Source organism: Typopeltis vanoorti, chromosome 12 (assembly GCF_054136105.1).
Source record: "Typopeltis vanoorti isolate ZY-2024b chromosome 12, IOZ_Tvanoo_1.0, whole genome shotgun sequence".
Taxonomy (NCBI): domain Eukaryota; kingdom Metazoa; phylum Arthropoda; class Arachnida; order Uropygi; family Thelyphonidae; genus Typopeltis; species Typopeltis vanoorti.
This window is the reverse complement of record NC_143560.1, coordinates 61645378-61668375: the sequence shown is the minus strand read 5'-3', so window position 1 is coordinate 61668375 and position 22998 is coordinate 61645378. Positions and strand designations below refer to the sequence as shown.

The following is a 22998-nucleotide window of genomic DNA, read 5'->3' as shown; positions in this document are numbered from 1 at the left end:
AGAAAGGTGTGAGGAGCAGATTTTTTACATGGAGAATTGTCAGTGAATGGAATGCATTACCAGAATGTGTTGTTAATGCAAGGAGTGTTAAGGACTTTAATAAGATTCTATATGATAAACATGTTGTCAGTTGAATGAACCTTCTACGACGAGTCTGTTGACTCCATGAAGGGTGTAATAATAATAATAATAAATACAAGAAGTTAAAGAAGCTGTCTTGGAAAAGAAGAATGCATAATGAAGATTCCTAGCAAATAATTGAGATGCCCTAAAAGAATACAGAAGAAAATGGAAAAGAGCTTAGTTGTGTGTAAAAGTATGTAATCTAAAGTCATGGGAAAACTTCATTAAGAATATATTGAAGATAAATATCAGGAAGGTGGCAGATTTGATCATTGAAGAGCTTAGATATGGAATAAAGAGTGTTGTTGAAAGAGTTGAAATGAATCATATATGATAAAGGTGACATGAAAACTGAACATAAAGATATTCTAGATCTAGAGTAATTACTCTGAAAGACTGTTAAATGAAACAAGCAATAACAGAACAGTAGTAGAAAATTTTCAAAAGGAATGCAAACAGGAATACATATCAATACTTATGTAGAAAAAAATCATTAAAAACTTGAAATGTGGAGAGGCAGCTGGAGTAGATGATATTGACCAGAAATGCTCCTTTAAAATGGGAACTAGAACTGAATGTGAGAATTGTAGAGGAATTTCTCTACTAAGTGTTTCAGGTAAGATTTATGCAAGCATGTTTGAGAAGAGGCTGAAAAATTGTGAATGAGAAAGTTAGAGAAGAACATGCTCTGTTCAAGCTAAATAGAGGCAAGATCAGATATTCACTTTACAAATAGTTGAGAAATCATGAGGAATATAACAAGGATCTGTACTGAAGTTTTATAGATCTGGAAAAGGTGTATGACAAGGTGTCCAAATAAACCTTTTCAAAATGCTACAATTATATGGGGTAAATAGAACATTATACAGATCAGTACATAATCTCTATTTGACTTGTGAGTCAGTAGCTAGAAATGAAGGAAATACAGGAAGATAGTTTGATGTAGTTGAGTGTAAAACAAGGATGCACACTATCTTTTCTCATATTTATCATCTTTTTGGTTTGCATTATGAAATAAAATGGTATTAAATCTAAGTTTTAATAAGGGAATACCGTGAGCAGACATATAAATACAATATTAATAACGGAAAAACTCACGTAAAAAGATTATTTAATAGTATAATTTTCTCCTGCGTGTCACAGGTATCTTCAGTACATTTTAAGCTAAAATTAAACAATAACTGACAATTCCAAAAAGCACCACCTAAGTAGCTAATGTAAGATAACTAAAAAGGTCAATAAATTTCTTAACTAAAAAAAAATTATATATACAATAAGAAGTTAGGAAAGATCAGCTGACTTATAAAGTACTATCTCCCATAAAGGGGATAGACGTAAACCATCAGATCTGTTTAAGTTAGGAGAGTGAAGTAGAATTTCGCATGTTTCTTTATAAAGCTGTTCCACGAGGAACTGACTTTTGTGAAGGACTCTTGTCTTTTTCCAATGAACTCTGTGTCTAGTGATGATGGCATATTCTGCAAATCCAGACTGTTCAGGTTCAAGGTATTGAATATAAGACTGGTGTTCTTCTAGCCGAATAGGTTCATCGGGCTCATTCCTTTTGTTCTTCAGACGATCTGTTACAGAAAGAACTGCAATATATTATTTCTTCCTTTCTATCTAATGCAGTGCTTCCCAAACTTCCGGATGTTAGGGCCCCCTTTGGAAAAATTAAAATATTTCACAGCCCCCCTTGAAAAAAATTGTAATGTAGACACATATTATTATAGTATTTATTGTATTTATATTCAATACAAAACATACACAGCGAATATTGCAAAAATCAAATGCAAATATTACATTTTTAGCATCTTACATGCACATTTAACATGGCACATTATCTCATATTTTTATATAGATAGATATATTGTTATTGTTCATTTCCAGTAGAAGCATATGAAACATAAAACGATTAGTAATAAAGAAAGAATTAAAAACATCAAAGAAGTTTAATAACAATTTAATGTGATGGATGTGCTTCAATACTGCTACACAAAAGGTCAATATCAGGTGAAATATTTGAAACTGTAATTCTTAGATTTCTGCTTTGAAATGAAACTTATATGAATAAGCATATATTTATTAATATTCATTAAGTGCCGAAATACATAGGAAGCAAAATTTGTGAACCCACACCAATGTGTGATTTTTTTCCATTAAAATATAAAAAATAACAAAAAACAAATAATAAATAATAAAAATTAAATAAGTTTCTTTTAAGATAAAAAAAAATCTACTTAGTCTTAAAACATTTTAAATTTGTTTTCATTATTTCATGGCCCCACTCAACAAAACATACGGCCTCCAAGGGGGCCGCTGCCCACAGTTTGGGAAGCACTGATCTAATGGATATAAGAATTCCTTCATCAAAAGAGCTTTGAGTAGTTTTAACATGTCTTCCTCTTCAAATACAGAAGAAATAACGTGCATTCCTATCCTTTATATGCAAGGCATTAGTGAACATATAGCAAAAGTTTTAAAACCACTGAATATTTTTGTTGCCTTTCGACCATTCAGAAAATTCTTCACCTTTCTCACTTCTCCTAAGGACAGGCTTCCACGTTTTAATTATCCAGGTGTCTACTAGATTCCTTGCTCTTGTGGATTATCTTATTTTGGATAAACAGGAAGATCTGCCTCTATTCAGCTAGAAGAACACCAGTCTTATATTCAATACCTTGAGCCTGAACTCTGGACTTGCAGAACATGCCATCATCACTAGACACAGAGTTCATTGGAAAAAGACAAGAGTCCTTCACAAAAGTCGGTTCCTCATGGAACGGCTTTATAAAGAAACATGTGAAACTCTACTTCACTCTCCTAACTTAAACAGATCTGATGGTTTATGTCTGTCCCCTTTATGGGAGATAGTACTTTATAAATCAGCTTATCTTTCCTAACTTCTTATTGTATATATATTTTTTTTTTAGTTAGGAAATTTATTGACCTTTTTAGTTATCTTACATTAGCTACTTAGGTGGTGCTTTTTGGAATTGTCAGTTATTGTTTAATTTTAGCTTAAAATGTACTGAAGATACCTGTGACACGCAGGAGAAAATTATACTATTAAATAATCTTTTACGTTAGTTTTTGTGTTATTAATTTTGTATTTATTGTTATTAAATCCGATATTAGATTCAGAGATATCACACTTAGTTCCTTGCTATGTGCAGATGTTGTACTCCTAAATCCAGTGTCAGTCTCCAAAATTCTCTAACTAAATCAAAATAGCATTGAATTGAATAACAGTTGTCACATATTTAGCATGAAAATCAGCCATAAAAAGACAAACTATGAAAATAAGCAGAACATTGATAACTTCATTCTCAATGGAGAACCTATAAAACAAGTAAAATCTTTTGCTATTTAGGTATAGGGCACAGTTTTTAGTGAAGATGGCAAATTAAATATGGAAATAGACAACAAAATAAGCAAAGATGATATGGTGAGGAAACAGTTGAATAAATTTATATGAATTAAAAGAGTAATTAGCCAGAACATATTGTTTCAGTTACAAAGGCTTGTGTGGTATTGAGGACTTGAGAGTGTCTGAAGTTGTTCTATGTGATTTAGTAACAGCATTACAATGTTATCATAGCCAAAACCTAAACTAGCAGTATACAAGATAGTAGTCAAACCAATTTGAAGTTATGAATCTAAGAATGGGTTAGAAACAAAGCACTTAATCATAGATTAAAGACCACAGATGTGAGAATTCTGAGAAACATTAGGGATCTGAACACATGGCATGAATGACAGAATCATATTAAAATGAAGATATTAGGAAGGAACTTGACATTATTAGCATTCTGGATCATTTAAGCAGAGGTAATCTTGGTTGGTATGGTCACTTAAACAGAATGGGAGAGGAAAGTTTATCAAAAAGGTGTTTGATGCTGGAATGACTAGAAAAATTCCTAGAGCAAGACCACCAAGATACAGGTGGATTGATTTACTAAGAAGGCTAAAATATAAGATATGAAAATATTGATATTGAAGCCCGGAAAGATGAGATTAATTTGAATGAAAATTGTTAATAGTAAGTAATAATGTAAACTTTTCATGTAGTAATATCATAGAATCCTGTATGCTTTTCTATTATTATCTTTTTATTCAATAATTCTTGTCTGACTGTGCTGTTTGTTTTCTTTTCTATCCCACTTATTCTACATCCTCTGTCCAGAAAGAAACCAAACTTTTTGAAAATAGAGAAACTAGTGATGCCACCTGTTGTTAGATAGGACTAAAAAACGGCCTCGCCAACTCCCTATATATACGGGAATAAAAAGGCATTAGCTGATTTTTGATTTTTTTTGAAAGCAGCAACCTTCATTAGTGTTGTTTCAACTGTTTATGACATTTGTTTCATTAGAAGCCGAGTTATAATGCCAAGAGTGACAGTGTGTTTTGAAAAACGGTCAGAAAATGAGTTTCAAACAGAGAGCTTCGATTTAACACAAATTGACTTTTGTGTTAAAGTTTTACCGACACGCATCAAATTCTTCAATAAGCATACGGTGATGAAGGCTTATCCTGTACTCAAGTTTACGAGTGGTTTAAGCGATTTCAAAGTGGTTGTGACGCTTGAGGACGACAAAAAGGTGGGCCGTCCAAAAACTGCATTGAGCAAAGTTAACATCCAAAAAGTGCATGATTTCATCAAAGAAAACTCAAAATCGTCCGTGAGATCGATTGAAGATGAATTGGAGATTCCAAAAATCAACTGTGCACAACAGTTTCACCGAGAGTTTGGGCGTTCGTAAATTGAATTCCCCAATTCATTCCAAAACGAGTTGACCGACGACCAAAAAATGTTGAATGTTTATTTTTCACTTGGTTAGACTATAATAAATTTAGTTTAATCCTTTATCCAAGTGTGAGCAAATAACGTTTGCACCTGAAAGTATCTTCAGGACTGGGGTAAGGTAGTACAATGCCAGTCAACTTGTTTCAAAGGTGGACCAAGCAAACATCACTCCTATCTCAGTATCTCCAATAATGCAAAACACATCTCCTTGTGGATACGTATAATGTTATGCATTAAGGAAAGGGCCACTCCCCAGACTAGTTTCGACCTTTATTGAGATCTCTTCAGTGGGAACCAGGCCCAGACATGAAGATACCAGGCAGAAGCATTAGCAAGGTCATCTCTACCTATAGGAGTTGCCGAAAGGTGTGCCACCTTTTTGTTAAATTACTCTGGATTTACAGAAAGATGTTGAAAGTATATTTTTCACTTGGTTAGATTATAATAAATTTAGTTTAATCCTTTTTCCAAGTGTGAGCAAACAACGTTTGCGCCTGAAAGTATCTTCAGGACCTGGCTAAGGTAGTACAACACCTTTTGGCAACTCCTATAGGTGGAGGTGACCTTGCTATTGCTTCCGCCTGGTATCTTCATGTTTGGGCCTGGCTCCCACAGAAGAGACCTCAATAAAGGTCGAAACTAGTCTGGGTAGTAGCCCTTCCCTTAATGCATAACATTATACATATCCACAAGGTGATGTGTTTTGCGTTATGGGAGATACTGAGATAGGAGTGATGTTAGCTTGGTCCACTTTGCAACGAGTTACCCGGTGTTGTACTACCTTACTCCAGTCCTGAAGATACTTTCAGGTGCAAATATTGTTTGCTCACACTTGGATAAAGGATTAAACTAAATTTATTATAGATCCAAAAATGTATCGAATTGAACACTGCAAAGACCTCATTAAAACTGCTCGTAAGGACTCAGACTTCCTTGAAACGATCGTTACTGGTGACAAAATGTGATGTTATGAGTATGAGCCCAAAACAGAGTGCTGAGTGGAGACCACTAGAAGAGGGGCATCCAAAAAAAAAGTAGCTTGGAGAAGCCAAAAGTGAAGACAATGGTAATTTGTTTCTACAATTCCAACAGCATTATCCACAAAAAATTCGTTCCGTCTGGCCAAACGGTCAGTGGCGTGTTTTATCTCGAAATTTTGAAGCAATTGATAGCGAGAATTCGTGGTGTGTGGCATGAATATCGCGATGCAGGCAGCTGGTCACTTTTACACGATAATGCACCATCTCATTGTTCAAACATTGTGAGACAGTTTTTGAGCGAAAACCAAGTTTGTGTGTTGGATCAAACTTGTTGTATTCACCTGATTTAGCACCCCGTGACTTCTTTCTCTTCCTCAGACTTCATTTGCCAATGAAAGGAAAATGATACGACGCCATTGAAAATGTTTAAGTGGCAGTAACCACGACCCTTAACAGTATCCCAAAAACCGATATAAAAAAACTCATTTAACGAATTAATTGACCATGCCAAACGTTGTATCGAAGCTGAGGGAGAGTATATTGATTGAAATAAATGATTTGAATAATTATAATTGGCCTGCGTTTTATTTTCTATCAAAAGTTCTGTTTCTTTTTGGACAGAGGGTGTGTTTATTTTTCTTAAGCATTTCATTTCAAATGCCAGCAGTTTTTACTCCTCTCTTTTCTTAACTGTCCATGCTTCTGCTCCATAGATGACTGTTGGTATAATTATTGATTCATATAATTTGATTTTGGCTGGCTCAGATATCATGTTTGTTTTCCAGATTTTCTGTAATTTTCCCATGGTGGTCCATCCTATCGCTATTCTGTGTTTGATTGCTTTGAGTTCTATTGTTTCTGTTAGTGTTGATCCAAGATATATGAAGTTGTCTACTTGTTCTATTTGTTCTCCATTCGGGGTGGCTGAGATGGTAGCTCTGTTCCTCCCTATTTTCATCACTTTTGTATATTTATTGTCATGTCATATGTTTTACAGGTTTTGTTTAGCTTGTTTATCAACCTTTGTAGTTCATTTGGGGTTCTTGCAATAAGGACAAGATCATCCGCATATTTGATATTATTTGTTTAAACCATTGACATTGATTCCAGGCTCATTGTCTGTTGCCGTCTTTATAACTTTGTCTAGATATATGTTGAATAGGCATGGGGATAATATGCATCCTTGCATTACTCCTTTTTGAATCTCTATGGGTTCTATTAGAGTACATATGGGCAACCCGTGGGCCGGATCCAGTCCTCTACTTCTTTTGATCCAGATCTAATCTATTTCAGCGAAGTTTGTTTGATTCATGGTGGGAGAAAACATGGTGTGTTCTACTAACTCACATTAAGCTGATGTCATACGACTTGCACAGAACACACTGTTTTCTCCAACCAAGGTCTCTTTATCACTTTGACTAGCGGCGTATGTGAACGTGTTACAACATGTCAGTTCGGTACTTGCGTTGGTGTTGTGCTTTGTTCAGTGCCTGCGGTGCAGGCACTGAACAATGTTTGACAGTTCTGAATATCGCTTTTAAATTTGGGACAATGTCAGGGGTTATTGCAAAAAAAAGAAAAGCAGATGCAGAGAATCGTCAATTTCAAGACAACTGGACGGAGGATTATTATTTTATTCTGAATAAAGGTTTGCCTGTATGTTTGCTGTGCAACGAATCCGTATCCGTCAACAAAGAATACAACTTGAAGAGACACTTTACTTCGAGACATGCGGATCACCCAAAAATTGATGGACAACTATGAAAAGATGAAATTCAGAAGTTGAAGAACTTGGATACCCAGCAGCAAATGTTCAACAAGCAAAGAACGCAGCACCACAGCATTGTCAAAGCCAGCTTTGTGGTAAGCGAAAAAATCGCTAAGCATTCTAAGTCATGTGGTGAAGGAGAATTTATCAAAGAATGTCTGCTGGATGTTGAACATTTGCTGCTGGGTATAATACGTCCTGAAAAGAAAAAAGACTTTGAGAATATTTGTTTGTCGAGATGTACTGTTGTCCAACGGATAGAAATTATCGCTGACGATATCAAAAAAAGTTTAAAAGAGAAGATTGCTAGATTGGAAGCATTTTCAATTGCTTTGGATGACAGCATCGATGCCTCCGATACAGCACAACTAGCAATATTTATTCGAGGAGTTGATGTGAATTTCAACATCACAGAAGAATTATTGGCGCTTCGGCCGTTAAAAGGAACAACTACTGGTGAAGATATATTTGTAAACAGTCAACACAGTCTTCGAGAGAGTTGGGCTTAAATGGAGTTCGCTATCTGGCATATGCACTGATGGAGCCCCTGCAATGGTTGTTGCACAGAAGGGTTTTATTGGAATAGTTCATGAAAGAGCAATAGAACTACAGATCCATCTGGAAAATTTAACAAATTTTCACTGCATTATCCACCAACAAAATCTGTGTGCAAAATCGATTAAATTCGCAAATGTTATGGAAGTTGTAGTAGCCAGTATTAACTTTGTTAAGTCATGTGCACTTAATCACCGCCAATTTAAGGAGTATTTGGCAGACCTATTTTTGGATTATGAAGATGTGTCTTATTATTGTGAAGTGAGGTGGTTGAGTAAAGTTAAAATGTTAAAACGATTTTATGATCTGAGACAAAACATTGCAGATTTTATGGACATAGAAGGAAACACAATTAACCAAGAAAAAGATGATGAGCGGGTGTGTGATTTCGCATTCCTTGTAAATGTCACCAGATACCTAAACGAACTGAATCTTAAATTGCAAAAACAAGGACAATTGGTTCATGAACTGCATGGACATGTCAAAGCTTTTTGTAATAAACTAAGATTGTTGAAAAGTCAGATAAGAGCTAAAAATTGTTATCATTTTCCTACTCTAGCAACTCATAAAAATATCCCTTATAATGATTATGGAGATGAACTGAATAGAGCAATTTGATACAAGGTTTGCTGACTTCAAAAACAAAGACTCCACATTCGCTATATTTGTTTGTCCGATGGATGCTGATGTAAATAATATGCCAGAAAACTTACAGATGGAACTTATTGAGCTTCAGGCAGATTTAGTGCTAAAATCACAATTTAACAACATTGCTTTGACAGATTTTTATAAATTTTATTTGGTGGAAGAAAAATATACAAATTTACATGCCTTTTCAAGAAAAATCATTTGTCTTTTCAGCAGCACATATGTGTGAACAGTTTTTTTCGAGGATGAAATACAATAAATCAAAAATTCGGACAAGAATGGACGAAAACCTTCAAAAATTCTATGCGATTATCCTTAAGTAATATTAATGTCAATATTGATAGTCTCGTAGTTGAAGTACAAGGCCAATCTTCACATTAAATTGTTATGTCGTTCATTATATTATAAAATTTATGTAGAGCTTTATACCAAAGCATTATATTATCAATAACTGAAATATGAAGTAGCAAAAATAATATTAAATAATATTAAATAAAATAAATTAATATTAATTTATTTTATTTAATAATTTGGTCCAGCCCTTGACTCGGAGACAGAATGATAATTTGACCCCCGAACTAGGAAAGGTTGCCCATGCCTGTCTTAGAGTAATATTTTATCAGAAACTGTATTATATATTTGTCTATTGCTTTTTTCTAGTAGAACTTTAAGAAGAATTTCTCTGTTGATGCTATCGAAAGCTTGTTTAAAGTCCACAAAACAACAATATAGTTCTTTATGGTCTTCTCCGCTGTGCTTTGCTAGTTGGTGCAACGTGAAAATCTTGTCTATTGTTGAATAATTTCCTCGGAAACCAGCTGTTCTCTGCCTATCAGTTCTTCAAACAGGAGAGATCCCAGTCATCTGGGATCTCTCCTGTTTGTAGTGTTTTATTGAATAGGGTTGTTAAATATTCTATTGATGTGCTGCCTCCATATGACCACAGTTCAGTAGGGATAGTATCAATGCCTGGTGCTTTATTGTTTTTCATCTGTTTTATTGCACATCTCACTTGTAAAATTTTTGGGTGGTCATTATTTTCTTTTATTGTTGGCATTGTAGTTTTGTTTCCTTGCTGAAAGATAGTCTTAAAATGGTTTGACCAGATTTTTCTTATATCTTCAATATTCCCAGTTTCAGTCATCTTGTTGTTTATCATTGTTAGTGCTTTTGCTGAGAATTCCTTTGTAATTTCTCTTATAGTGTCAAGGAAGAAAGACTTTTAGGTTGTTTTGTTGGTATGCTTCTTGACATTTCTTAGTTTTTTCTTCTAACCATTTTTTTTTGGCTTTTTTTGCATAGGTTATCAACTTTATTTTTTAGTGCTCTGTATTTTTCTCTGTTCTCTTCGTTGTTTTGTTGGTTTACAAGTATATTGGCCTCTCTTTTCTCTTCTATTGTAGCTACGATTTCTTGGGTTATCCACTGTTTATTTTGGGTTTGATACCTGGAGTGTCTTTTGCAATTGATAACACTGTTTTTTCTTTTCCTTCTTCCCAGTATTTTCCGCTGTTCTGGAAGATGGAGGGTTTTAATTTCAAGCACATCTGTTCTAAAAATCAACTTCTGCTTGAGCTATCTTTTAGTTTTGATAGGTTGATGTTTTCTTCTTTTCTGATATTGTTTTTCCTGTTGAATTTTATCTTCACTTTGGCAGTTAATATTTCGTGGTCAGTGTCGAAATCAAAGTTTCTTAATGTTCATACATTATTTACTCATCTTTTCATTTGTTTGTTTATGATGATATAGTCTATGCAGTTCTTTATATTACTATCTGGGGATGTCCATGTAATATGTCAGTAATCTAAAAAAATGCATTTAAGATTTAATAACTGAAAATGTAAATTAGATTATCTCTCTAAAAAGCCAGCCAACAATTCAAGTAGGGATAATCTAATAGTGCTTCTGTAGTGCTCTTTGCAGAACGTGTAGAAACTTGACTATCTAGTTCTTTCTGCACCACACACGTAATGTGTAAAACTTGTCATAGAATATACGAAATTTGTAATGCTTCTTTTTTGTGGCTGTCTGGACATGATTCTAAATTGACAATACAGCAAAATCTTAAAACAGGGAAGCATGAAAATGGCTAAAGAATAGTAATATTAGTATAGTCAAATGTTTAAATTTTTCAACAATTAAGAAATGATTAAGGGTACTGGGAGAGTGGAGATGGTTATCTGGTATTTGGGTCAGTATACATATTGTTGTTATACTTCTGCATCTGTTCCAAATTGGCCAATGGAATCAGGAAAGGAAGTTATTTGGAGCTGTGAGTATGAAGGTCACCAAGAAGATGACTTCACTGTTTGAATAGTTGAATTGCAGGAAGTAGCTTCAGAGATGAGGAGGTGAAGAGGTCAGGAGACTGTTTGAATTTGGAGAGTAGTAAACGGGCCATAAGGAAACAAGCCCTAGATCAGAAGCAAAGGATTCAAGTTTAGTATTCTTTGGCAAGCTGTGTGTCAGATCTTGCTTAGGCATAGATGTGCTGCCATTGTGTGAAAATGAATTATCCAGATGTGATATGGATAATAGAGATGGAATGTGGTTCTTGTAGCTGCAGTTTGGGTTTCTATCAGTAATAAGTGGTCTGCCCTTAAACATCTTGCAAGTAATTATGCACACCATTATGTTGGTGTTTATGCCAAAAGGTTTGGTAAAGCAGATATGACAGTGACTTTTTTTTTTGTAAGGATTTTGGCATGTGTGTGTGTGTGTGTGTGTGTGTGTGTGTGTGTGTGTGTGTGTGTTTTGTAGGTTTTGCTTGAGCTAGATTTTGAGGGAGGTTTTTTAATTGCACTGACATTATCATCGTTTGAATGTTTTTGATTGGGAAATAGTTGAAAAGAGATTAGATACATATAACGAGAAGAGATGTTGTTCTCTTTATGGTCATTATGTCCAGCACTTCTCCTTGCTATAACCGTGCTTCCCATATACTTTTACTTTGGAGAATAAATTATATTCTTGTTTTCATCCATATTTCACACCTAAGCAAACAAATGTTTGCTCACAATATTTCACAAAAGTATCTTTTAATTTGTCAGATGCTCATAAAATTCCAAATATTTCAAGCATATCTATTTCTATCTATTTTCCTCAGATTTTGTCACCATATTACATTCAACCAGATTAATACTTCCATCACAATATTACTATTGTGATGGTAGTATTAATCGCAAGCAATAATACAGGTACTGGGTTTGAAGGTGTTTGGTGTGAGATATATGTTAACAGAACAGAATATGTACTTGGATACTGCCTTAAGCAACATGTGAGGGAAGGGACTTCAGATATAAGAATATTGGTTGTAGTAATATAGCATTCGAGAATCTTTCTAAGAATGATTTGTGTCTCCTGTCGATCAAGATTCATCGTGCTGTTTTATTCAGTTGCAAATCTCGTGAAAACATTGATTATGAAATTGTTTGTATGGAACTACATGGCAGTAAGTAATTATGTTAAATTTTGAATCCTTCTTGAAGCAGTTATCTAGAAAGATAAATTTTCTTAAATTTTGAATGCTGGCTTGAGAAACTGAATGGTAAAGGGATTGGCAGTTCATGGTAAATAATCAAAGGGTATCCAAAAGTAGTTATGTCTGACTGAATTCCAGCAGTTAGAACAAATTACATGGTAGTTCAAAGTTTTCTTTTAAGATATGCATAAAAGAAAACATCCAATAGTAGTGAGAAAGGTGTGAAATCACAATGAAATAAAGTTAACCAAACAGTCCAAAAATACTTTGAGAGAATTATTTTTGCTATGTAGTAAGTAAAAAGAACAATGACCACAGAATACATTAATGAATACAGATGATAAGAATGCATCAATTATATTTTAAATAGTTGAGTTGGTAAGTGATCACTTTACTAAGGTATACATTCCAGATATGCCTGAAATGTGTACTCTTGGCATCCAAAAAGAATAAATTGAATATTGACAAGCTATTGCAATAGATAACTTGGGTGCCAAAGGAATGTGCAAGAAAATTAGCAATTTCCCTGACCTGGTTATGTTACCTTGCATTTTAGCATGAGCCAGATTTCTAATGAGTGGAAAGAAGGCAGTAGAATTCCATTATACAAGAGTGGAGCTAGGGCGGAAGCAATTATTTACAAACTAGTACCTCTTGGTGTGGTCATTACAGTATTGCAGAGGCTGGTAAGGACATGCTTTCCAGAAATGGGTAGAGAGCCTTTGATTCTTTCTAGATAATAATATGGCTTTGTTAAAGGTAAATCTTACACTAGCATTCTGCTCATGTTCTATAATAGAATGACAACAGTGGATATATCCATTCCCTCTGTCCATTATTATTGAATAGAGGGAATGGATATGCATGATACTTTTTTGAGTTTTTTTGCCAAGGCATTTGGCAGGATTGCACATTGGAGGTTGTTATACTAACTCAGTTATAATAATTATAACTTGCTTGTAATAATGAGAAGAAAGTGGCTGACTGACAGATATCAGAAAGTAATATATATAGAGGTACTGAGTCTAAGCGAAAAAAAAAAAAAAAAGACCAGTAGAATACCTATGGTTTCTCTAATTAGGCCATTGTTGTGGAACTAGTATATTAATGATACTAGGGATGGTTGGATAAATTGTGTTATTTGCTGATGCAAAGTTGGAGTGGGTAATAAGGGATATAGCTGATATAAAATCTCTGCATGCTGATTTGAACAGATTTTTTCTGTAGACAAATGATAATGAGTGCCATTTCAATGTTACCAAATGTAAGATTATGTATTTTGGACTGAGCACATTGCATAACATTTTGGGAGATTATTATATTGATGAGAATCTCTGCAAGTGGACATGGAAACCAAGACTTTGAGAATGATGGTGGACAGAGAGACATTCCAACGCGGTTGTCATCATATTGGATAACTGCAATGTTAAACAGAATACTGACTTGTTGTAATCAGGATATGGAAGTTATTCTCCACTTTACAGGGATTTTATAAGGCCATATGTGGACTATTGTGCTTATATATAATCACCTGGGTTAAGAAGAGAGAGAGAGAGAGAGAGGAACCAAGATTTGAAACTGGTCTGAGGAATTGAGTATGCAAAGATAGATTGAAGAAATATGGTCTTCAATATTTGAGTGAATATATAGGTAACTATATGAGTAACTTCAGAGTTTGAGATTTTGCAGTTCATTTCAGGTGGAATGAGAACTTGGGGTCATCCCTGGAAGCTGAGTAATGTCATTGTTAGAAAATGTGAGGTGAAGTTTTTTTCTCATGACATGTGATGAGTTTGTGCAATGAACTACCATTTGATGTTGTATAAGTTATTTCAGTCGTATAAGTTATATGAGTCAAAGGCAGCATATGGTAAGTATGTAGACTGAGTAACATAGAATCCCCCCTCCCTCCCCAATTGCTAAAGCAGGACTTCCCCTTTAGCACACCCAAACTTTTATTCTCACTTACCAAGTATTATATCATGGTCTGAAACTTTAATCCACATTCTTGAAATGCAAACAGAATTGATTTTGAATTTTTATTTAATATTTTGAATTGATATGCGGACTGCTAAACGTGATGCTGTTGCTTTGTGTCACTATCCTTTATCATTGTTTTATTTTGTTTTAAACTCTTTCTTTTTCATTGATACTGTTTATATGACAACACTCATATCAGTTATACTGATAATTTTTCAGCAGAATCACTGAATGCACATAATTTGAGTTCTATAACATTATTGAATATTTTGAAAAATAGTATATATCCTTTGTCAGAAGTTATTTCACTTGTTATTAAGTAAATTATACTGCTACTATCTTCACTGGGCATCTACAGATGCCGTATGCTCACTCTGATGCTCGGTGATGTGCCACACCAGGCCTCACCATGTTGTCCTATTGTTTGCTTTTCTGGCGGCCTCAACTCTCTGAAGATCAGTCACTCCACACACGCCATCCATCCATCTCATTGATGGTCTACCCCTGCCTATTTTTCCAGGAACTTTAACCTTCTATTACTGTTCTGAGAAGTCCTCCTTTCACCCTTTCTGTGTGTCCAAAATATTTTAACTTTCTTCTATCAGTATCCTTAAGCTCAGCAGAACTTTAAGGCTTCTTAAGGCCTTAAAGTTCTGCTGATCTTTTCTAACACCCATTCATTTGTATGCCTTTCAGTATATGATATCCTCAACAGCTTTCTGTAACACTACATCTCAAAAGCAGATATCTGTTTCTTATCTGACTTCTTTAGGTTCCAAGTCTCACATCCATAAGTCGCTGTTGGAAAAACAACTGCATCCAAATTCTCAACTTTGTTTCCATGGAGATAGATCCATCCTTCCAGATTTTAGACAGGTCTCTGACTGTTGTTTTAGCCATTCCTAACCTTTTTCTGATGTCTTCTGAACAGTAATTCTTCACATTAATAATGGATCCCAGGTATTCAAACTTGCTGACTTCCTCAATTCTTTCTCCATTAAGGTACACTTGTTTCTCAAGAGCTTCTCTGTTTGTATTTCTTTTGAGAACCATAATCTTTGTCTTGCTAGGATTGAGTTGAAATCCTCTGTTATTACTGATCTTGTTAACTTTGTCAAGAATTAGTCCTAGTTCTTCCATGTCATTACAAAGGAGTACTGTATCATCAGTATACCTCAGATTACTGATCAATCTACCTCCTATCCTAATTCCTGTCCTGAGCTCATCCAATTCTTCATACATGATGTCCTCTGCATATATACTAAACAAGTGAGGGGAAAGTAAACATCCTTGCCTAACTCCTTTTCCAACTTGAAGCCAGTCAGTCAATCCAATACCTGTTCTTACCATGGCTTGTTGCTCCTTATACAAGTTGACTATCAACCTGATAGTGTGTTGAGGAAAACCCATTCTTTTCATTACTTCCCACAGTTTCACATGCTGAATACAGTCAAAAGCTTTAGAGTAGTCTAAGAAACACATTACCAGAGGGAGTCTGAATTCTTTATATTTTTCTATGATCTGTCTAAGGCAGAGGAGCTGATCTCTGGTGCCCTTACCTTTCTTAAAACCAGCTTGTTCCTCGGGCATCTCTGCCTCAACTTTGGCCCCAATCCTATTTAGCATGATCTTCAGTAAAATTTTGCTTATTACATGAGATGTCAAACTAATAGTTCTATAATTCTTGCATGCCTTCATATCACCTTTCTTATGTAGTGGTATGAAAACTGACTTCTTCCAGTCTCTAGTCCATAATAATGTCTCCCATATCCTTGTAATCAATCTATGAAACACTCTTATCCCTCCGTCCCCTGTGACCTTAATTAACTCTGCTGGGATTTCATCTGCACCGGGGGACCTTATTGCTGTTGAGCTGCTTAACTGCTCTTTCAACTTCATGCCTAAGTGGAGGAAGTTCCAAATCAAAATCAAAATTTTCCTGGTGGGAGGGCTCCACATTTTCTTTATCCACTCTGCTGTACAGTTCCTCACAGTATTCTTTCCATCAGTTTTTGATTTCCAACTCTTCTGTTAGTAATGATCCATTCCTGTCTTTGGTGATATTCAATTTAGGCTTAAACTTGTGCTTTAAGTCACGAACTAAATGAAACATCCTTTTATAATCGTGCCTTCTCATCTGGAACTCTATTTCTTCACACTTGAAAGAAAAAAATTTTCCTTGTCCTGCTTGATGGCACTTCTGACTTCTCTGTGTAATCCCTTGTATTCTTCAGTCCCCGTGTCTCTTTGTTTTTCCAATCGCCTTCTTTTGATTAGTTCCCATGTTGAATCCGATATCCATGGGTCTCTTGGTCTTCTTATTGGGCTGAGATACTTCTTCGCTGTATCCTGTATTATCACCTTGACTCCTTCCCAAAGCATTTCTGGTGAGTTCTCCTCATTGGTCTCCAAAAAATCATCCAACCGAGTTGATGTTTCTTCTGTGAATCCACTAGGTATTACTCTAACATCCAGTCTAGTGGGATGGGCCTGACCTGGACGTTTTCGGAGTCTTAGTCTTAATTTGGCTCTTACTAGCTGTACCACAATCTGCTCCCAGACAAGTATGCACATCATAAATGTTTGTCTTCCACTGCTGGAGAGCCAGGATGTAATCAATCTGGTGCCTTGACCTATCAATGTTAGATGTCCAAGTATAGGTCCGTCGTGGATGTTTCTGGAAGCAGGTATTGGTAATAACTAATCTGTTAGCACGGGCAAATTCCAACAGTTTTTCGTCACAGGTGTTATGTACACCCAGACCAAACATGCCACACTCCGGCCTGACTCTCATACTCTTTTCCACTTTTGCATTCCCTAAGTCCCCTAAGATGTACAGTATGTTTTTCCTTGGTAAGCAGTCCAAAACAGTTTGTAAGTTTTCATAGAATTCCTCACTCTCTTCTTCAGGCCTATCCGTGTGGGGTGCATAAACTACCACAATTGATACATTGGTAAGCTGGGCCTTAAGTTATAACCAAGAAGGCTTCTTGCCTGAGCTGTCTTCAGTATCACAGCTACCTCATGATGTTTTGAGTCACCACCTGAGTAAATAACTAGCTTACCGTCCTGTCTTTTGAAGTGACCTTCTCCATTCCATCTGGTCTCTGTAATTCCCAGGATGTCAATTTTATACCTATCCATCTCTTTACAGACAATCTGAAGAGTACCCATCTGTAGACCCCAGATATTTCATGTGCCTATATAAAATTCCTTTCTAAGATTAATCTTATACCTTCTGTGTTGCTCATTCACAGTATCACTGACTTTTGATGGAGACTGTAATATACTTCTCGAACAGGACCCTCTGCCTTAGCCCTGAATGCGGCTCTGATTATTCTGCCCGACAGTCGATGCAGCATGAGATGCGCTATTAGGCAGAACCATATTAGCATTTTGGAGTGAAGTCACTGCAAGAAGAAAGTGGTAGGGTTGCAGAGGCCCTTTCCACATGAGATGAAATAGCAAAATAGGAAAGATTCACCCCTAGCCCTCGAATACTCTAATAACATTGGGGGGAAGGAGCAAGAAGGAAAGAAAAAAAAGGGGAAGGGACCAGTCTACAGATAATATAACAGATGTATATTACATGAAGTAAGGCATGGTCCAGCATCAGGTACCTCGGGTTTGCCATGCCCGTACTCACTAAAGTGAGCCCTTGAGGCCAAGTAAATTATAATTGCCAAAAAAAATTTTTGTTTTAATCCTATACCCAAGCATAAGCAAACCAAGTTTGCATGTGAAGTATCTTCGCAACTAGGCTACTTGTATATACAGGCTGATTGACTTCGCATCAGTTGCTTTCATCTTCATCATCATCACGAACCATGTTCATGATGATGAAACCAATGGGCATCTGAAACACTGTCCATTGGTGTCAGATGCCTCCTTCACTATCTTCTTCTTCCCCTTCATCAATTGCCTTAGTATCCCACAATGCAAAGCACACTTCCTTTCAGACATGTTTTTTGTTTTGATTATGGGAAGGGTTGAAACCCAGACTGATTTTGATCTTTATTGAGGCCTTCTCAGTGGAGCTAAGTAGACCCAGGAAGATACTGAAATTTAAATCAATGCAGAAGTCATATTTTTCATATAAGTAGCATACTCATTAAGATACCTCACATGCAAGCTTTGCTTACACTTGGGTTTAAGATTATAACAAGAATATAATTTGTCTATTATAATTTATTTTAGTATGTATGTGTCCTTTTTGGTTGAGAAAAAAAAACAACAACCTACTTTTGAATACTGTCAATGAATGCAAGGAATATTTTCTAGGCTTCATCTCATATCAAAATTAAAAGTTCAGTCAGTAACTATGATTTTGTTTGATTGAAAAGACCTGGGTTTGAATATCATCTAAGATGTGAAGACCTGTTATACTTTTTAACTTAAGGGGAGTTAGTCTTATACAGAGTTAGCAGGGTTTCTCTCAAGTGATGTTGAGTTTTCCATCCTGCAAAATAGTAAACTGGCTAGAAAAACAAATATGCTGACCTAAGCTTAAGTTTCTTCAACTGTAATTCCAAATAACAGCATCATCTCAAATACCCTAACTATATATGTCCCATTGGAAATAAAGTCATTAACCCTTCTATAAAATACCTTGATGAAAGTATTTTAATACACTGATCTAGTTTAATATTAATTGTATATAATAATATTTCATTACAGTTTGAGAATTTTTTATTACATGTTTATTTTTTAGCTTACTGTATTTTGTGATGGAGAGATAGCAACAGGATGTCCATTGAACATCCGAGTCCATCCAGATATATCAAAAATTCTCTTTTCTGGTATTGATCCTTGTGCTTTAGGGTCCATTGTTGAAGTTTTGGTAAGACTAGTTGCTTTAATGTTTTTGTTATTGCAAAGCTACAATTATCTTATTTTATATACATGAGGTGCTACTCAAAAGTTTGGGGAATTTGACCATAAAAAAATTACCTTACCTCATAGTTTTTGCTGTCTCCTTTGAAGTAGTCTTAGCAATTTTTCCATGATTCTATGCATCCCTGGAAGTCCTCAAGTGTGACTGTGTTGAGACTTCCTGCAATTCTGCCTGGATCTCCTTAATCATGTCAACATTACTTCCTTTCAGCTGGAATTTTATCTTGGGGAACAGAAAAAAGTCACAGGAAAAAAAAAAGTGAGGTCAAGTAAATAGGGGAGATGGAAAATGACTGTCATGTTTTTGGAAGTCACGAACTGTTAAACAGTGAGCGATGTGTGGATGGGTGCATTGGCTTAGTGGAGAACCCATTACTCTTCCACTCACTGGATGTTTGCTGCAAATGCTCTCCCTTAGTTGCTTCAAACCTCACAGTAAAATTTGCCATTGACAGTTTGACCAGGGCAAGGAATTCCTTGTGGACAATGCTATGGATGTCAAAAAAATGATCAACATTGCATTGCTGTGAACTTGACATGCTTTTTTCATTTGTGATTAATGTGACAATTTTCACTGTGAGGCCTGCTGCTTTGTCTCAGGGTCATAACTGTAAACTCACAATTCCTTACCAGTTATGACCTTGAAGATGAAAGTGAGTTCATCTCTGGTTTGATCTTTGAGCTCTCTGCCGACAGAAATGTTTTTCTTTGTGATCATTGCTCAGCAGTTAAAGCACAACTTTTGCAACAATGCATCTTGTGTTCAAAACATCCAACAAAATGCATTGAACAGTCCCAAGATCTTGCACACTTCATGGATAGTTTGCCTCCAATTTGCAAAGATAGCCTTGCATACCTTTGTGATGTTTTCTGATGTTGTGCTTGTCGACATTTGTCCAGAACACTCATTGTCATTGACAGATGTATATCTGTCCTTGGAGCATTTATACCACACAAAAGCTCTGCTTTGGCTTAAAGCATTATCACTAAAATATTCCTTAAACATTTGGTGGGTTTCTGCAGCTGTTCTTTTGAGCTTGACACAAAATTTGATGCAGAGTCTTTGCTCCTTAAAATCTGCCATTTTGGTTGGAGAAGAAAATTGCCAAAATGTAGCCTCTCAGCTTGCCAGCTGTTGCTATACTCATTTACAAAGGATACTCTCTGTTTATAGTGGCAGAAGGCTGTATCATAACTGATTTATATGCGATATTCAAATTCACCACTTTTGGGTAGCACTTCATATATATTTATTCTCATATGTAATTTTAAAAAAAAATCATTTGACATCGAGTATCATTTTATGCTATATTTTCTAATTAATATCTATTCAGTATTACATAATAAATTTAATCAAGAGTAATTTTATGAAGTAGTAATATTATTATTTTAGACTTATTACAGGGAATCAAGGACTCATCGATGAAGGCCATACAACGCTGACATACATTAGTTGTCTTACCTTCTTTTAAACTCATTCATGCTAGAGCGCTCACCACTTCAGTGAGCAGAACGTTATGATCACTTACTGCTTTGTAAAAGAAAAATCTAGTTCTGAACTGCACACAAACTCAATTTCCATGGAATACCCCTTGTCCTTACCCCACTTTCCATATAATGAAAAATTCTATCATCCACTATCTTGTGGTGCCTTTTTAGATCAGCTCCCAGTCTACATGCTTTCAATCTACCTCATAATATACATTCCACAATCTCCATAATATTTGTAACTTTTCACCCTCCCCTCTCCTATTCTTTATTCCCTTGGAACCCAGAAGACCAAATTTACATATAGTAGTCCAGTGTCAATGTTTATTTTGTCATTACAGTTATAATTCCTTTGAGTTATATTTACAATTTTTCTTATGTGATCTTTGCATTTCAAATTCCTGGTTTCATCACTGTCTCCAAGCACAATCCCAACTGGACGTGCATGATGAGATTTCCGACACACAATATAATGCGTTGGAAATCTCATCATGCCAAAGTGCATAACTTGACACTCAGAGACATTGAATTGATAGCTACTACTACATTTTGCCCACAGTCCCAGCCTATCCAAGTCATTTTTTTGAGTACTATATCAGTTTTTTTTTTTTTTCATTAATGCAAAGATAGGCAGGGAAATCTTTGATTCCAGATTTCCCTGCCTATCTTTGCATTAATTTCAAACATTTGAACATCTCCTGTCTGGTCCTTTTCAATTTCATTAATGCATATCTGGAACAACAATGGTGCAAGAATTGATACCTGGGGGCAGAGCAACCAGTTCATCTTAAAACTGACAGATTCATAACCCTCATATATTATTTTCATACCTGTCTATCAACTACATGCTTATCTAAATCGAGAGGATATATTCCAACATATCTTCTAATTTATGCTACAATCTGACATGTCGTATCCTGTTAGATGTCTTAACAAAAATCTAATAGTATCACTGCATCCATTCCCTTTGTCCAACTCATCTGTAACATTATTATTAATATTAATAATAACAATATCAATAATTAATATAATATTAATTGAACCACTATGTCTGTAGCAATTCTCCACCATATATTTCATCCTATTAGCCTCTACTTCACACCAAATAGCTTCAAACTCACTTCAAGAATAGTAACATTATTAAGAATAGTAACACTATTATTGTTTCCAGTACTATTTACCCTAAATGGACTCAAATCATCTGATATCATTAGCAGCCCCCCCCCCCCCCCACCTCCTATCACTTATGTCCTTCCTGAAAATACCATATCCTTAATTCTTGAGAGCCAGGTTTCACTAATACCAACAATCTTAGACTCCAGAATATTCACTGAAGCAAGAAATTCAACTCCTTTTTTCCATTGCTTCTGAGTATTTGTATCTAAACTTAACAAATTGCTTCCTGATTGTTTCATATACTTACATTTGCAGGCTACTTGGTCCAGCTAGGCAATTTTCTTTTTCCTATTTCCACATAAACACTCATACACTCAGAAAGTCTGAACACAAGATTCATAACCATTAACTGTGCTTGGAGCATTTTAACAAGAATAAAACTGATTTTGTGCATCGATTTATTACTATGGACGAGACTTGGATTCACCATTACACACCAGAATCCAAACAGCAATCAAAACAGTGGACAGAAGCTGGTTGTTCAGCACCAAAGAAGACAGAGTCTGTTCCATCAGCAGGAAAGGTCATGGCATTGGTTTTTTGAGATGCTAAAGGCATTTTGTTTATTAATTATCTTGAAAAGGGTAAAACAATAACTGGGGAATATTATTCCAATCTTTTAACCAGACTAGACGGAAAAATTCATGAAAAAAGACCTGTTTTGCAGAAGAAAAAAATCATCTTTCATCAAGACAATGCACCTGCTCACACAGGTGTTTTTGGCAATGGGAAAATTAAGGAATCTGCACTATGAATTGTTGGAACATCCACCCTATTCCCCAGAGTTGGCTCCCTCTGACTTCTGTCTTTTCCCAAAACTAAAACTCTTCTGCGCTCAACGTTTTTCTTCGAATCAAGAGGTGATTGCAGCTGTAGAGGGGTATTTTGCAGATCTTACTGAGAACCACTATAGGGATGGGATTAATGGCACTGGAGCATTCCTAGAATAAATGTATTAGTCTTAAGGGAGATTATGTTGAAAATTAAATTAATTTTGAAATTATAAATTCGTTTTTCATTGTTTGGTTGAAAACTTTTCAGACTACCCTCGTAGCTCTCTTAAATTTTTTTCTGTATTCCTTGTATTCTCAGGGAA

The 22998-nt window shown here is 35.4% G+C and overlaps 1 protein-coding gene across 1 annotated transcript in view; it reads left to right on the top strand.

The window, feature by feature from the left end:
* Nucleotides 1-22998, top strand: part of jbug (filamin-type immunoglobulin domains fbug) — an 879391-nt gene that overhangs the window by 227810 nt on the left and 628583 nt on the right. Inside the window, exon 8 of the mRNA XM_090401914.1 lies at nucleotides 19057-19185. Coding sequence (XP_090258040.1) covers nucleotides 19057-19185 — 129 coding nt within the window. The remainder of the gene's footprint in view (nucleotides 1-19056; nucleotides 19186-22998) is intronic.